Source organism: Brachyistius frenatus, unplaced genomic scaffold (genome assembly GCF_029030835.1).
Source record: "Brachyistius frenatus isolate BFR_SWC_R1_liver_20210118 unplaced genomic scaffold, ASM2903083v1 Contig_6, whole genome shotgun sequence".
Taxonomy (NCBI): Eukaryota; Metazoa; Chordata; class Actinopteri; family Embiotocidae; genus Brachyistius; species Brachyistius frenatus.
The window spans coordinates 7,767,569-7,784,836 of NW_027210605.1; the positions used below are offsets into that span (position 1 = coordinate 7,767,569).

The 17,268-nt window shown below is 42.9% G+C and overlaps 1 protein-coding gene across 3 annotated transcripts in view; it reads left to right on the top strand.

The window, feature by feature from the left end:
• Positions 1-241: 241 nt before the first annotated feature.
• The window catches only part of samd11 (sterile alpha motif domain containing 11), a 53,118-nt gene continuing 36,091 nt past the window's right edge, over positions 242-17,268 (top strand). Inside the window, exons 1-3 of one of the 3 annotated variants that reach the window (XM_069689056.1) lie at positions 242-1,075; positions 2,171-2,262; positions 14,713-14,888. In XM_069689056.1, coding sequence (XP_069545157.1) covers positions 376-1,075; positions 2,171-2,262; positions 14,713-14,888 — 968 coding nt within the window. In that variant the 5' untranslated portion in view covers positions 242-375. Of the gene's footprint in view, positions 1,076-1,273; positions 1,359-2,170; positions 2,263-14,712; positions 14,889-17,268 lie in introns of those variants that run through there. The other 2 variants (XM_069689057.1, XM_069689058.1) reach the window with 2 other exon arrangements.

Genomic DNA, 17,268 nt, shown 5'->3' on the forward strand with positions numbered 1-17,268 from the left:
AAGATTAAGTGTGGTATTTTTGCCTTGTGTTTCTGATTAATGACATATGCCACGCTGGTTTTAAGTAACAGGAGAAATACAATATTATTGGTTTCTTTTTTATTATCTTCACTCTAAAATTGTGTATTGGCCACATGTACTCCCCTATCTCCCCATAACAAAATCGATGTTGTTGTTTTTTTGACGATATCAGAGAATTTTGTTTTATTGTGAATATTAAAAAATATTTTACTTTAAATTCCCCCGAAGGCAAATAAATAAAAGATAGGACGTGTAGCAGCGACTGGTAATGATCACCGTATAGGCTCAGTAACATAATGTAAGGGGCACAGGGCTGCCCAGCATGTCAGGTATTAACAGAGCGAGTGTGATTAAATGTGGGAGGTAGGAGCTGTGAGGCTGGCGGAGAGCGCTGCTGCCGCTGCGAGCTGGAAACTACTGAATGGGAATCTATCCGGCAACTTCACCAGACCGCTGTCTCACGGCGACACGGGGACTCTGCGTAAAACCAAGCGGCGCGTCTCCAAGTCTGGGTCAGCCCAACTCACAGACGAAGAGGACGCTCAAGTTGGATCGGGCGAGCAGCTTTTCACTTGTTACCGGCGCTCGGCTCCCACTAACATGCCTGCCATCAAAAAGGAGAGGCTGGATGGAGACGACATGGCATTGACTGCGTTCAACCAGTCCGAATACCTGGCCCCTTTAAATGCCACCGCTATACCCGTGGTGACCCCGCATCCGCCGCCCTACGACCATATTTTCGCCCATCACCGCGCTTACTTGGGGCTCCACGACTCGGCGCTGCATCACCAGCACCTCCACCATCACACGGACGACTTAATGCTAGAGAGATTCTCCTCCATCCCAGACTTTCAGCCCTTCTTCGACAACGGGGAGCCGTGCATCGAGGTGGAGTGCGGGGAAAACAAGGCTTTGCTTTATATCAATAAACTGTGTCAAGGTAGTAAGGGACCCTCAATTAAATACAGGGGCGAGTGGCTCACCCCCAACGAGTTCCAGTTTGTCAGTGGACGGGAGACTGCCAAAGATTGGAAACGGAGTATTAGACACAAAGGTAAGTGCAACGTTCACTTTCCTCCCGGTTTGCGGGTAGAGAAGGACACTTTTACCGTGGATTAAAAGCTTTATAGACGCCGCTTTTTGTGTGTAGCCTACCAACTTGGGTCTCGTGGTTCGGTACTGAGTTTTGGAGTGAAAGGGTTACAGCAGTCAGTGCGCAAGGAGACAGATGAGAAAAGGCGCATATCCTCCTCATACCCTCCGCGCCTTTGACATAGAGTTTGGGCTGCGATCACACACCGACCCGGGCCATCTGGAGTTGTCTGCACTGGACTGAGGTGAAAAGTTAGACCTAGATGATTAAATGTGTGGCAGTTCACATTATTTTTCAACATTATGGGATGAATCGTTCCGTTGACTGCAGCTGCACTTGTGCATGGGTGTTTTCACTTTTACGCATTGCATGTTGGGTTTGAAGAGACTTTAAAAAGTGATTAATATGGTTGGCCACTTAGCATCACAGTCAGTGTTTAATGCGACTATTTTGCAAACAATTCATATTTTCAGCGAAATATTAAAGGTAAAGCTGCTGTTCTGGACACATTTTGAAAATGTGTCAGATATTTCGGCAAACAATCTTAGCTGTAAAATTGTTTCGGGTTTTATTTTATTGACACCGTATTTTAATGCAATAATTACGTATAGTGTGCGCGCCCTCTCCACACACGCTCACGCACACGCAAGGTTACTCAGGCAGAACTGACACGCGTAAAGATGTGTGGGGGGAGGGTGTCGCCCCCAGGTCAAAAATGATAGCCTTATAGTTTAATATACCGATTCCTATAGACAGATGACAGTAGGTTTCTGTCTCTCTGGCTCGCCACACTGGACTGTGGCTACAATCAGACTTAATGGCAAATATTATAGAAAGATAAGTCAAGTTTGTTTGGAGGTACTGATTCCTTCAGATACATATTGTGCTTATTAGAGGATTTGTTTTTTCAAACAAGATTTATCTAGAAAATGGAGTCCTAAGATGATGATAATGCTAATGCCTTATCACATGCTGTGTCATGGAGGAGATGAGTTTACTGGCTGGAGAATACGGTTGGTAGTATTCACTCAAATTGTGTTTCTTGTTTATTTCCAGGAAAAAGTCTCAAGACTCTTATGTCCAAAGGAATCTTACAGGTGCACCCTCCAATCTGTGATTGTCCTGGTTGTCGAATTTCATCTCCAGTGGTAAGAATATTTCATTTTCTGTCATTCTGCTGTTGCTGCTGCAACACCTTTCTGTACTTTTTGTGTCTTATGTTGACAGGCGGAAGCAACTTATTAACTTTAGTTTTCATTTGACTTGAAGATAACTTCTCTGCAGCGGATATGTAAGGTTAAAAGATTGTTGTTAAGTGTGGTGGTCAAGAATGATCTGATTGATGGTGAGGAATAGAACATGTCAGAGCACCCTGTATCCAGACAGAGCTGGAAGACAAGTGGACATAATACAAAAATATGTGTCAATAGTTATTTTATTTTCTAGTTAAACAATACAGATGTTTGTTTCATTTTTTTTTTTTCTCCAGTTAAATTAAAGAGGAATGCTTGTCCTTCCTTGACTTTGACATCAAGTCACTTCAGTTTTATTTATAACCTTAAAATAACAAATCACAAATTTCCCTCTTGTGGCGTTGCAGTCTGTACCCTTCTTACTAATGTTTTTGTTTATCATATTTTTACTCACGGCCCAAAGTTGAGATTTAGTTTATGTGTAAAAGCTGCATACAGCTATTTTACTGTGATATTTTTGTTGTGTCACCCAGCTCTGCCATACTTTATTGAAGCATTGTCTTTGTAACCTTGATGGTGAGGACCCCCCCCCCCCCCGGCACACGTCAGCTTTATAGTAATTTTTCACAGCACAAATATCAAATCCAGTTTCATCCTTTCGCAGATGCGGCGTATCAGACAGCCTTTTATACAAAGGCATTGAGCTGCCCAGTATGGCTGCTCGACGTCGGGTATCGTTGGTCAGGCTCTTCTGTCTCACTGAATCAGCCTCCTCACCTGGCTGTTGAACTTTTGTTTGCCTAGTGCTTCCCTCAGGGGATCAACCAGGGGCACAATGCCAAACCTTGAGGCCTTGCAGGTGTGTCACGATTATGGCATCACCACTCCGCGTGTGTTTTTGTGCCTGTGTGTGTGTGTGTGTATGTGTCAGCTTTAAGCGCGCACGCTGCCGCCTCACTGCCGCCAAATCTGTTCACACAGGTGCAGCGGGTTGTGAGTGTGTGTGTGTGTTTTTATCACCACGGAGCGCATCTGTCGTCGCTCCCAAGCACTAATCTTGAGGGAAGGGTGTAAGAGGCTTAGCGAGCTACTGAGCGTGGCTACTGCTGATTATTGTGTGCGAGGCACGCAAGGTAAAGGCGGTTTTGATAAGCCGGAGGTGTTTGAGTGATACAGGTAAACTGGTGACATATTTTACAGCCAAGAATGAAGACCTAATACACTGGGTTGAGCCAAAACAAATTACCTGAGGGAGGTCGAGGGCAGAGAAAAACAGACAGTAGAAATGCTCACGTCTTGTTTTTTTACAGATGGATTTGAGAATCCGAGCATGTTTGCTTATGTTTAGGCTCATTACAGATATCAAAGTGATTGGCTTTTGGCTTGCCGTAGCTTGTTCAGTTCCACTTGAATTACAGCTGTGACGGAGAAAACTTTGTTATTGACGTAAGCAGAGATATGAGAGCCTTAAGGTTGTTGTTGCAGCCTTTTTTTTCTCCCTCTCTCGCCTTCCTTGTCTGGTGGTGCAGCCTAAAGTCTAACCCACCGAGTGAATCGTGACACACATACACACACATCAGCACACGCAGGCTGAGTATGTTGGCAGTTCCATGCGAGGCAGTGAGGGTTAGGCAGAGGAGGGAAAGGCAGCGGGACTTGTATGGTCTGTACTGGCGTCTCCCTTTCTCCCCACTGACTCCCTCAGGGCATGGCAGCCAGCACTCCCTCGCTGATGCGCTCGCTCTCTCCCCCTCACTCCTACACACACACACACACACACACACACACACACACACACACACACACACACACACACACACACACACACACACACACACACACACACACACTGTATGCCTGCCTAGTGACACAAATTACCTCATGCCTACATTAATTTGAAAGTTTGACGGCTGAACTTTGAGTGATCTTGTTTCGCTATAGGCATGAAGCAAGCGGTCATAAAAAGTACAACAGCTGGTGGGAAGACGTTGCACCTGCCTGCACAGAAATCATGGAAATTAATTTGCTGCGTCTGCCTGGTTACAAGCTGTTTATTACGACACGACACAAAGTAAACTGCCAAAGATGATTTTTTTTTTTTTTTGGGGCGCATTTTATGCCTTTATTTGATAGCCACAGTGGAGATAGACAGGAAATTCGGGGGAAGAGAGCACGGGAAAGACATGCAGCAAGGGTCAAAGCAAAGGTCTCAACCACAAACTGAACTGTTGCAACACTCAACAGTTTAGAGTTTATATATGTTCATTATGTTGTTTATCCATGCTTTGGATTTAAATGAGTTTATGATTGACATGCTGTTGCTAACTTGCTGTTAAGGTGTGTTACATATGTTAAGCCTGTTAGCTTGTGATAATCAGGTTCCTAATCGATTTCTAGTAGGTGATTACAGCTGCCTCAAAGTTGTTAGTCGTTCTTTTTTTTTTGTGTCGGACTGTATTTACCTTATATTTTGCATATAATCAATCAATCTCCTGATCGTGTGTGCTTGTTGAAGTTTATTTTTTAGCTCTGTTGTGTTTTTGTCTGTACGTTCTGTGTGTTTGGGTTAGTTTGTATTTTTGTCTTTGTGCGTGCGAATCTGTGGTTGTTTGCACGCCCAATGTTTGCTGCCTTACCAGTTTGCTGTGTGTGCGCATTTGTACGTTCATGCACAAGTGTGTGTGTGTGTGTGTGTGTGTGTGTGTGTGTGTGTGTGTGTGTGTGTGTGTGTGTGTGTGTGTGTGTGTGTGTGTGTGTGTGTGTGTCTCCGTCTCCTCCCGGGAGAGCTGGGCTTCCTCTGCTCTGTTATTTCAGCGGAACTGGCGGAGGCCGGGAGGAAATTACACTCCCCTCCTCCGGCTCGTAAAGACCTCCTCCAATCAAGGGCTCCTCTTGCAAAGTGGAATTAAACACACACATCACACATACATGCACATATCCACGAACACACACACACACACACACACACACACACACACACACACACACACACACACACACACACACACACACACACACACACACACACACACACACACACACACACACACACACACACAGAGTTTTTTTGCCCATGGTCTATGTTATTCCATTTTCACAATACCACTTCTCATAAGCAAAAGATAATTACAATTAAAATGCATCATTGAGTGAAATAAGAGAAGTTAATCTGTTATGTGATGGAAGAGGCATCGTAGATTAACTAACTACTGTACGGTGCTTCTATTGTGTGTTGTGTGTTTGTGGTTTGTGCACATGCTTGCGTACATGTTGCTGATGCTACGTTGCCATAGTAACACTGGAATTGGTCACTGGCCCAGAAGTGTGCAGAACTGTGGTCGTGCCGAGTGTATTTGTGCCGTTTTGTGTGTGTGTCTTTCTGTATATCGGACAAATTAGACACTAAGTGAGCCTCTAGTGAAATGTTCGTACGCCATCTCACAGATATCGATCAATATGAATTAAAATGTGTGTTGGACATACAGAAATACAGTAATAGTCACATACACACATGTAAAAACACTCTTGTTCTTCTTGCTGTATTTCTATCTGAATAATTTAGTTAAGCTGTTTAATACAACAAATTAGCCATTAGCCTCAGCCAGTGTCCATTTCTGCAAGACGTCACAGATTGAGAGCTGAATGCGTTTGCTTGTATGCATGTTCACGCTCTGTGTTAACAGTGAGTGTATGTTTGGGTGCGGACCCTGTTAAGATGCAGCTAAACTAAGTTGGAGCATCTGTCTATCAGCCAAATGTGGTTTATCATGATGAAGCCAACGGCGATACTTCTTGAAAACCCCCTCTCCCCAACATCTGTGTGAATGTGTGTGTGTGTGTGTGTGTGTGTGTGTGTGTGTGTGTGTGTGTGTGTGTGTGAGCGCGCAGAAAACTGTGTTTGTTTTTCGCCATGTGATTTCCTCTGATAATTGCAGGCTCGCTCTGCTACATCAGACTTTTGCAGACAGTACTGTCGTGTACCGTTTTAGTTTTCATACATCCATCTATAAACTCAAAACACATATGTGTATGTAAGCATAGGATTGGTTCAAATCCAACAGTATTGTATAGTCATATTACATTTTGGATTATTACTAAATTGATTATTCTGTTTGGTGATCATCATAATCCACACAGTTTCAGATGAAAATGAAAACCAAACTAAACATATAGAATATTAGCGTTTTGTTTATCATCGTGACACATAATGTTCGATACTAAGGATGTACTAAAAAGTCACTATGAGAAAGTTTGAAAGAAATAAACCCCGTTAACGTTTGGCAAAATTTTGTTTTGCTGGCATAACTGAGGGTCATCTGATTTTATATAAGTTTTCCCTTTCACAACGGAACTGATGCGTATAGACGTGCGTGACTTCTCCAAACCTCACCAGGCAGCATATTTAGTTAATTGTCCTCGTGCATTTAATGGACCTACTTCAAATCTGCTGAACTTTAAATGACATTCTAGTAATTGTCGGGATCAAATTAATCTATGCGAGGACCGAAACAATAGAAAATATCAGTTGAATGTACCGGCCACAACTTCATCCTCCCCTCCACTTCCCCTGTGTTTGTCAGGGGAAAGAAAGGCCCAGTCGTTACCTGTCTGTAAAGCTCCCCTGTGGCGACCTCAGTGGGCCTATACAAACAGAGAGAGAGAGAGAGGGAGAGGGAGAGGGAGAGAGAGAGAGTGAGAGAGAGACGGAGGGAGGAGGAGGAGAGAAACAAGAGGGAAATGGGAGGGCGAGAGGCGCGCTTGCACGCCTGACTGCACCGGCACTGACCTCCCAGCGCCGAGCCAGCAGCCTCCCCTCCACCTCGCCGCCTCTCGCCCTCAGTGCACCTCACTCCCTCCCCTCACCCTCCCACCCCCATCCCGCCCCCCTTTGCCTTGTGCCGCTCCACTGGGCTGCAACTGCTCGCTCGGCTCAGCGCGTGGGGGCCGAGTGTGCAGGAAAGCATGCGCGCGTGTGTGTGCGTGTGCGTGTGCCTGCATGTGTGTGTGTGTGTGTGTGTTGGGGAGGCGTGGATCTTGGTGGCATGCCTGTCTGACCTACAGTGCTTTTTCACTTTTTTCTCTTTCTCTCACATGGCCTTCAACAACCAAGTGTTGCCTAAAATCTGCACACACACACACACACACACACACACACACACACACACACACACACACACACACACACACACACACACACACACACACAGTTATCTAGAATCAGGTTTATTTTACCAAGTGCATTTTCACATGTATGGACTTTTACTTGATAACGCTGGTGCATTGGTCCATCTCATGGCAGATTTATAGCTGCGTTTCTGAAGTAACACATTCTCTTCGTACAATGTGCGAAACTATGCACACCAGGTGGAGGCAATATTTTAACACCCAACCCGAATCTTAACCTTAAAAGTCACAAGATACCATCATCTTTGTCGACATTTACTTCCTCTGAAAAAAATTATTCAGAACTTCGAACCCATTGTAAATGTAAAGCCAAGGTCTGTAGTGTTTCTACTGATACGTCTTTGAAATATCACTCTGGATGTGAGACGGTGTGGAAACACTTAAAATGAAACTCTCCGTATTCATTTTTTCAGAAATTTTAAATCAGACTTGTCATGCAGCTCCCGTTGACGAGGCTGAGGATGCTGTGATTTACACCGTTTTACTAAGAATATATGTATTTCAATATCTTGTCTTGTCAAATCATTTGTCTGGTTAAAATATTTTTGGCTTCAACGCAAAAACAATAAGACAAAAGCCCTCTAGAAATGTTAAAGCAGCACTCGTCATTATCGCTTAACTTCAGCCGGACACATTGCAGCTCCAAATGAACTGAGTGTCACAGAAAGTGTTGCAGTTTTGATATCGATAGGAAAGGCTGTAAAAGTACATGTTTTGCCCGTTACATCCTGGGAACATGTCGACAGGCTGACAGAAAGACAAATACGCAGCAACTCCATCACTTTGAAATGTCTGGATAAAAGGAAACAATAGTGAGGTATTGGTGGGTTGTTTACAGGAGAGCGAGGTAGAGTAATTGTGTTACCAAACTAACAAAATATATATTATCTGGACTGGACAATGAATACAAATACATGTGTTAAGATCACTGTACTATAAAGGACCATACAGTGTAGTGGGACTAGTGCTTTTAGCGTGTTTATTCCTCCACTTTTGTAAATACGTGTCTGTATGAGCATTATATTCTGATGCCAGAAGCATCAGCATGCTCCTAATTATATATATTCAGTTTAATAATGTCATGTTTGGATTTTTGATGATTGCCTAGATTTTGCAAGTGTGTGTGTGTTGATTAATTGATTATAACCAGATCAGGCGATCATTAGGCTTGTCTGTTCTGTTCAGTTTCGTGGGCCTTTGTCTGAGTCCCCTCATACTTTTGTTTCTGAACATGCTCTACAAAGGTCACGGAGTACACTGGAAGCAAATGGGCGTTTCTATAAACAAATTGCGTTGTGATTGTGGTAAAGAAAAGAAAACACCAGAATTTTTTTTTTTTTTTTTTTTTTTTTTTTTACCAGTTATCACGTCACTAATAATTCTAGAGGTAATAGAGCTTATATTATTGTGCTCAATTCATGGTCTCTGTTATGTATTATTTATATATTTACCTGACTATCTGACAAATCATGTATATTTTATCACTGGGTTATTGGTTACGTCCGATTATAGTGAACCATGTAAACACTTTAATCAAACCATTACCCCGATCTGATCGTTCACAATACTCGGGTTACACTGGTCATGTTTCTATACTGGGCGATCTCACTTTGACCAGAGCTGACAAATTTGTAGCTGATCACCTTTTCATAGATTCACCTGTGAAAATGTCAGGGCGTCTCTCTGCATTTGAGTCAGAGATAAGAAGGTGAGACTAAACAGTCAGTATTTGTAATTTGCGATTTCAGGCTCATATATACACAACAGCAGACCAAATGTTTGTTTTGGCCTTCTTTCAGAGCTCTTACGTTGGGGCGGTAATGACCGCTTCACCTCCCTCTCCCACCCTCCTCACGCTCTTTTTTTTTTTTTTCTCTCTCCTTCTCTGTCGTCTCCTCATCCCCCCTCCCCCCTTCTCCTTGTGCTCGCGCCAAGTCGGCCCGCCATCCCGCCTCCACACACACACACACACACACACACACACACACACACACACACACACACACACACACACACACACACACACACACACACACACACACACACACACACGCTGCGAGGTAACGGCAGACAGGCGCGTGACTCATTAGGCATTCGTCCCCCAGGGAGATCGCTGGGGGGGCGCGTGCGAGGGAGAGAGAGCGCCGCAGCTGCAGGAATGTCACGGGCGGCTACTGCTGTGTGTGTGTGTGTGTGTGTGTGTGTGTGTGTGTGTGTGTGTGTGTGTGTGTGTGTGTGTGTGTGTGTGTGTGTGTGTGTGTGTGTGTGTGTGTGTGTGTGTTTGTTTCAGTGCCTGTGTGTGGGTGTGTGCTTGCTAATGCTGGTTGGAGCCAGCGGCAGGGCACTGCACCTTTCAGGAAATAACGCAAGGAGAAAGAAAAAAAAAAAAAAAAAAACCACACACATACGCTTATTAGTCTTCGTTTCCACCGAGAGCTCATTTGAAAGTCTAAAATTAATGTAGAGAGATAACAGTAGATTGCCTTATAATTTCTGCTTGAATTTAGACATCTTTCCTGGCTAATGTTTACTGTGATATTTGCCTCTATTGTTTTTCACTGCAGTGGCATTTTGTTGCTTTTAAACCCTGCCATGGCTTTGAATTCATGAATTCAGAACACCACCCCCATGAGTTACCGGAGCATATATGGCTGCAAAACAAGGTTTTTTTTTTTTAATGGGGCAATATGTAAAAATGAAGTACCATCTTATAATACCACTTTGTTATTGAAGAGGCGATAAGCAAGTCACCATATTCTCCGGTCAGCTGTCAGTCCGTCAGCAGTTATTTAAAATTTTCGTATTTTCTATCGCTGTTCGTGAGTAATTTTCTCTTTCTTTTTTTTTTTTTTTTTTTTTTTTTTATAACTTCATTTTAAAGTTAGACCTTTTTGACCCACACCTATTAGTCAAGCATATAATTTACATTATAGGTGTCTTATCTCTGTTCTTAGCAAGACCAAAGCAGAAAGAAAGCAGCCACAGCAAAACCATACATCGACTGCATTTAGAAGGTTTCTTTTGGTACGGTTTGTGTAGTCATTAGCTTGAACAACGATCTATTTTGAATTGTGCTAATAAGATCTTTCTGCCTGGATGTCTGCGACAAAAAAAAAAAAAAATTAAAAAAAAAAATCACCTCAGTTGGTAGACAGCTGGATGACGAGCTCCTTGTTCAACTGGTTTGAACCACTCATCAACAAACAGCCAACTTAACAGCTTCAACTCATTATTATAGCAAGAGGTTAAAGTAACTGCTTCTTCCTTCATGTTGGACTGAGGACAAACAATGCTGCAGTGACTCACTGTTGCCTGTGAAGGCGTGAGTTGGTATTACAAGATGGGACAGTCTAGGGCTAACTGGTTAACATGTGAACTTCAGTAGACTTCTGTGCATTGACGTCTTTGACATTACACTATATCAAATTATGTTAATCATTTGTGTTACATTTTGAACATGTTAAAACTAAAAATCAGTCATATTACACTTTTAAACAAGAATCTGTAATTTTTGGCTCTTAAAAGACCATTTCGTACCCTTTACTCATGCAATTTATTATGGTTTTTTTTCACAACTTTTTTTGAGCCCATATTAATACAGTGTGTCCAGTACTTCAGTAAATCTCAGCCCACCACACAAAGTGTCATTCAGCGCCATCTACGTCTCTGAGAGCTTTAAATTTGGAAGTGAAAATTATCTTTACTAAAGCTAAAATTACAGTTTTCATCAAAATTTTCACATTTCAAATCTGCTCCACTTTCCAAATACATAGAATTCAACTCCATTGTCATCTTGCTCACAATGAGACACTAGAATCTCGTCATCCCAAAACAGAGCAACGTCCTGGAGAAAAAGTGAGGGGAAAAAAAGAGACGTATCAAACTTGCAGTAATCAGTCTGAATAATTCAGATTTTCCAGTTCAAGTTCCTAGTGTCAGTCTCAGTGCATATTGAATCTGAAGAATGTCTAACATGTATTATGTTAATATATGCGTGTGAATGAATGAGAGTATCTGTGTTTACTGGAAGTATTTATATCACATGCTGATATGACCATGTCATTTGCCCCTATGCATGTGCATCTGTATGTATATTCTTTGTTTTTTCTTGTAAATGTGAAGCCCAGATATATTTCTTGGCTTCCTGACTGTCAGACAGAAAGCGTGGGAGGTGATATTCATAGAGGTGCTTTTAGTGGGACTTTTATGAGAGACTTTTTTCCATGGCTGAAAGGAGGTTGACCACACACAGCAAGGTTGCCTCAGCTCCGCTCACAGGCGTGTGTGTTTGTGCGTGCACGTACGAGCCCGAGCGCTCAGGCACCCTTCCTTTGAGCGCTCCTACGTGGGCTGCCAGGGGTGTGTTTTGCTTCATGTTTTGTTTCAGAGAGCCCTCCCCCGTGCAGCGGAAGTGTTGCCGGAAGCAGTGGGAGCTCACCCCCAGTTCTGCGTCAGTGCCACTAAAGAAAGGATTGGGGCTTTCCGGGAGGAGAGAGGAGGGAGGGAGCGAGGGAGGAAGGGAGGGGGGGGCTGTCAGCCTGGGTATGTCACGGCCGTGTGGGTGGTTGTCTACATGCGCACACGCACACGCGCGCGCGCACACACACACACACACACACACACACACACACACACACACACACACACACACACACACACACACACACACACACACACACACACACACACACACACACACACAGCCACAGTCACGACGGCTCTTAGAAAAACTATTCTTGTATACACTATATTGCTGGCTTGCTCCAAGTAAAATCCCCCGCTTTGGAGGGGAATTCTAAGGAACATGAACAGGTGTGTGTGTGAGAGCATGCATGCGTTTATATGTGTAGCTGATGAGGCTATAGTGCGCATGTGCACATGTGTGTTTTCTCTGACGATGTGCAGGCAGCAATGAATAGGCTCGGAGGTGGAGAATTTGTATTTAACAGATGTGTGTGTCTGACAGATGGAACTGTGGTTGCGTCCATAAAAGAAGTGTTGTTCTGTTGTTCTGACATGATGTTTCGCTCCCGTTTCCTCCCTCTAATGCCCCGTTGGAGCTCCGGCGCTAAAATCCTACTGCGAGGCCTTGTGTGGAAAGAGTAGAAGTATCAGAAAGTGATCCACTGTCCTCAAACGCTGGAGCAGAACTTGTAGAAAACTCCAGCAGGAAAGAAGAAAGGAGGGAAAAACCTTCTTTTCTAACCAGACAGAGAAAAAGAGAAGGGAGAGAAATGTGCAGAACTCCGTGGCCTGCTCATCCTGGGGGATGTTTTCATCTCTCTCTTCCCCCCTCCCAACCCTTTTTAATGTCTGCCATTTGAGAGACTCCAGAGGGGCTGCACCTGTTTGCCTCTTGGCTAGGAGCCCCCAAATCCCTCCTCCTGCCCCCGCCCGCCACTCATGCTACCACACCTCCTGGGATGGATGGAGTGAGAGAAGGAGGGAATGGGGAGGAGTGTGGGGTTGCGTGCGTGTGGTGGAAGGGATAGCCGCAGGCCTTAAAGGCGTCCGGGAGTAAGAGCAGAGATATAGGCACACCGAGAGAGAAAAAGGGAATACAGTTTCAAATCCTAGTCCACTCTCCCACACTGGACAGTCTTCCTGCTGTGGAGTCTTTTCTCCTTCATGTTTTGACTCGCCACATTCTCCTTTATTTCTGTATTTTCTCTCACCTTTTCTCTTTCCCTGTACAAACCCACATCTGCTCCCCCTCTCCTCCATGTTAACATTTCTCCTCACCCTAACGCTCCCTTGCTCTTTTCCAGTTTCCTTCCTCGACTCACTCGCTTTTACTTTCTCAATTTTTCACTCATCCCATCTTGGTTATTCCTCTGCTACTCTTTCCACCCCTTCTCTCTGTGATAGGACCGTGTTAATCTGCAGTGACCTCTTCAGGTCACAATAAAGGTCGCTCAGCTTCGCTTCCTGACACCCCTAGGGCCACACTCTCATCTTAATCCCTACTTTTCTCTGCTTACTCCTGGCAGCTTTGGAACAAAATAAACACTCAATGCAGCAACTAACTGATCGCCTCCATCAGTTTGGCTTCAGAATAGAAAAGTATAAGTAAATGTGACTTCTGTCCTTGATGTTGTTTAAAGTGACTTCGCGACTGCAGAAATACGAAGATAACATTACGTTTTGACTGTAATTTAATGCTGTGATTTCCAACCATGTTTGTCTGATGTAGTCCAATTGCCATATGAGACGATCTCAAATACCTCTTCCTTGACACCCATCATGTTACAAATATGTTAATTTGAATTGGTTTAAACCTGCAGTGCAAAACTTTTGTCTCCTCCTTTGGCCTGTGGAAGTGATTACAAAAACTCTGTCGACACACGCTTACATTAGAGGCAACGCCATAGCCTACTCCATCACTACTACTGCGGCTTGTGAATTCATTAAATAAAAGGGGTTATGACCCCATGAAATTACTCATTTCACTATCAGAATGTGATCCATTACATTCGAAAAGTCTAAATGAGTCGCATGATTGAATTATTTGATTCCTATTCAAGTTAGCATAGGGCTAAACAGAAAGGTTGCCAGCTCGGCTCGGCTCTTAGAGCATGGCCTGCATGCGTTCATACGGCCAGCGCTGAAATGTCCCACCACAAACCACATTTACAAACGTAGTGTTCTGTGAAATACAGAAAGAATTATCTGGCGGCTAAATGTTTAGTCAGCAGTGTGTAAACTTGAATGTAACGAATGGTCATTGCACTATAGATTTAAGAAAAACATTTTTCATATATTCATTACATTTAGTTATATAGTTCAAGCATTATCTATTCAGATATTTACCATTATTGTCGCTAATTATGTGAACTATTCAATCATTCCTTTTAAAGGACAATTTCAGTCATTATCTATTAATTATAGCTAACTGGTTATATAAACTTAATACGTAGTGTTCAGGTATTACATCTGACACAATACATGGATATATATCTTTTTAATCAAATCACAATTTGAGCTTTTCCAAATCTGTTTAGCTGCTCTATGCTGGAGGTGTTTTTTTTTATAACAAGATAAGAGAACAGAAAAACTAGCAGTAATGCAAAATAAGATAAAGATACATTTGCATTAGTCTTGATTTGTACCATCTGCATATTTGAAGAGAGAGCTCAAGGAGTTGTAACTTCAAAACGTGAGGCTCACGTTTAGTGCTTCATTGTCTATACATACGTCTTCTCTGTGTGACATGGTTTACAGAACCGCGGGCGCTTGGCAGAGAAACGCATCATCCCCCTCCCACCCAACCGGGTGCCCAAGAAGGAGCTGGCCTCCATCTTCAGCAGTGACGACAGTGAAGGCAGCGAGCGGGCCAGTGGAGATCATGCCCACATCAAGCAGGAGGACGAGTTGCATTACAGTATCATGAGAAAGAGGTGAGGCACATATGACTTGTACAGTATGGCTGTGATTTCCATGCAGTTTGACATTTGAGTCCAATGTCTATTCTTGTCATTCCAGTTTTGTTTTGTTTTTTATTGTGCCTGAAAATACACGTGTTGTGTCGTGAAATCACCATGTGAAGAAAATGTCTTGGTAGCTCCTGAGGTGTCACATTTGTTAAAGATAATTAATAGTAAGTTCTCTGTTTAGTTTGCTGTCTTTTCAGATCCTGTCTAATAGCAGACAGATGCAGCTTTGAAAAAATAATGGCACTTCAGACGTGTGTTGTATTTTCGTCACGGGTGATTCAGGATTTGAGGTGTTAAAGGCTCATTTTTAGACAAACAGACAAAGAGTCGTGTTTCAAAAATATCAAATGGCTTTTGCTTCGGGAAGTTGTCTAATAGAAGTTGTTGAGCTTTCAAAGTGTTAATTGGTTTCTTGGTTTGCGTTTTGTTGCTCCTGCCAAGTCTCAGTCTATCTGTCCTGACTTGATATTATAAGACTGAGTCACCTGAGTCACCGCTGTCTGCTTCATCCCGTCCCGTGCTGCGCCAGGGAGTGGTTTGATCATAGAATGTTTAAAAGGAAACATTTATTGTTTGTTAACGTGGCATTATTGCAACGCAAAAACCCTAAAACAACATAAATACGGATAAGTAGCATGTGTTGTCTCAAAACCCTTCAGCAGTGGTAAAAACACAAAGTCCAACATGCATCTATAAACAGTCTCTAGATCCTCATCTTTCACACCATAGTCTTGTTATTTTTGCTGTCAGGATCAGGAAGAAAAGCAGTAGTGGTTTGTCTCTGTAGGGACACTTTTATTTTTGAGAAGTGGTTATTTTCTTACCCTGATAAAAAACACCAAGTGTTTGTAATGGGGATGTAGCAGTTTCAGAAATGTTGTTGTGTTTTTTGAATGAAACAGGTTTTGTAAGTGTGTGAATTAGTAAATGGCTTGTTAACTTATTGTTACAACTCAAATTTTCCAAAGTAATGGATGGAGAAGAGTGCAGGAGTTGTATACACACAAAAGTTAGTTTTTCCATTAAATGCGGACGTTTACCAAAGACCTGTTTAAATTCAAGTGATTAATCATGTTCACATGGGCACACATGCAAACGCAGACATGCAGGGTTACAGCGAGGTCACCTCATTAAAATCAGTCAAATGGTCTCAGAGGAGCACCGTCTCTCACTGATGCTGTACACTCTGCTTGGTTAGGAACATGCATTACAAATAAATAAAAAAATGGGATTGTTATTTTTTATTTGCTCCCTTTACAATCAATACTGACATTTTCAGTCAGGAATAATAATCACATGGATTTTGTGATTACTTGGTCTGAACATAAACTGTTTTGTATCATTCTGAAATCAGGTAGATGATAGACAGATATAATGCTGAATCTGTTCATTGATTAACCTCAGAAAGTCCCCAGCTGCATTATAAGCGGCTTGTGCAACCTCATTACAGGAGGGGATGTTTTTCATGTCTTGAGACTTGCGTGTGACACGGCGGACAGCACAGCAACTGTGAAGCTTTAAATGGATCCACTAACCTCATTTAAGAGGGCTTCCCCTCCCCCTGACACTTGTGCCGCTGGCGTGTTAAGATGATAATGAATTTAAAGAACACTTATGACTAATATGTCAGGCTTTTACCCTTTGAAAGGCGACGGACTTGCTGGAGCCGCAGCTCCGGTCTGTCGTGGGCATCCGTCTCAGCCCTGCTTTATCCCCCGCTGTGGGTCTGGACGAACAGGATAATGGGATGTCCAATCATGGAAATGTGATTTCCATTGACCGCAGCTTCGTAAGTGAGTCGTAGAAGGGTCTTAACAAATTGGATTTAGCCAATGGATGTGAAAAATACAGGGCCTCTGTATATATGTGTGAGTGTATCTGTGCTATCTCATCCTCACATCATCAAGGCTGGCGGCAGCACCGTCACACCCACTTGGCTGCAGCAACCTGCAGCCAAGTGTACTGTACTTTAATCTGCATGGGCACATCAAACGTGTCATGTGTCAATCATTGGGCTTTATAATCCTTACATAATGCTTCATGCAGCAAATTAACTACTGGTATTACTTCACACACTTCAGACTCTATTTTTTCCATTCAGTTTTTCAGGCAGAGTTAAATATAAATTATATATAATGTCACTTTGTGTAGCATTAAAGAGTGGTTGTTGTCTGGTTAGTTACGATGACTGGTTGTTGTGCGTTAATATGATTTTGTCTGTCAGTGTTGTTTTTATAGCTCCTCATTCTCAGTCATGCATTTCCAAAGTTCATTATAAGACATTCCACCTTCTCTTAATCAGATTAATGTTAATAGTCGCTGGCTTTGTAGACAATTGGGTTAC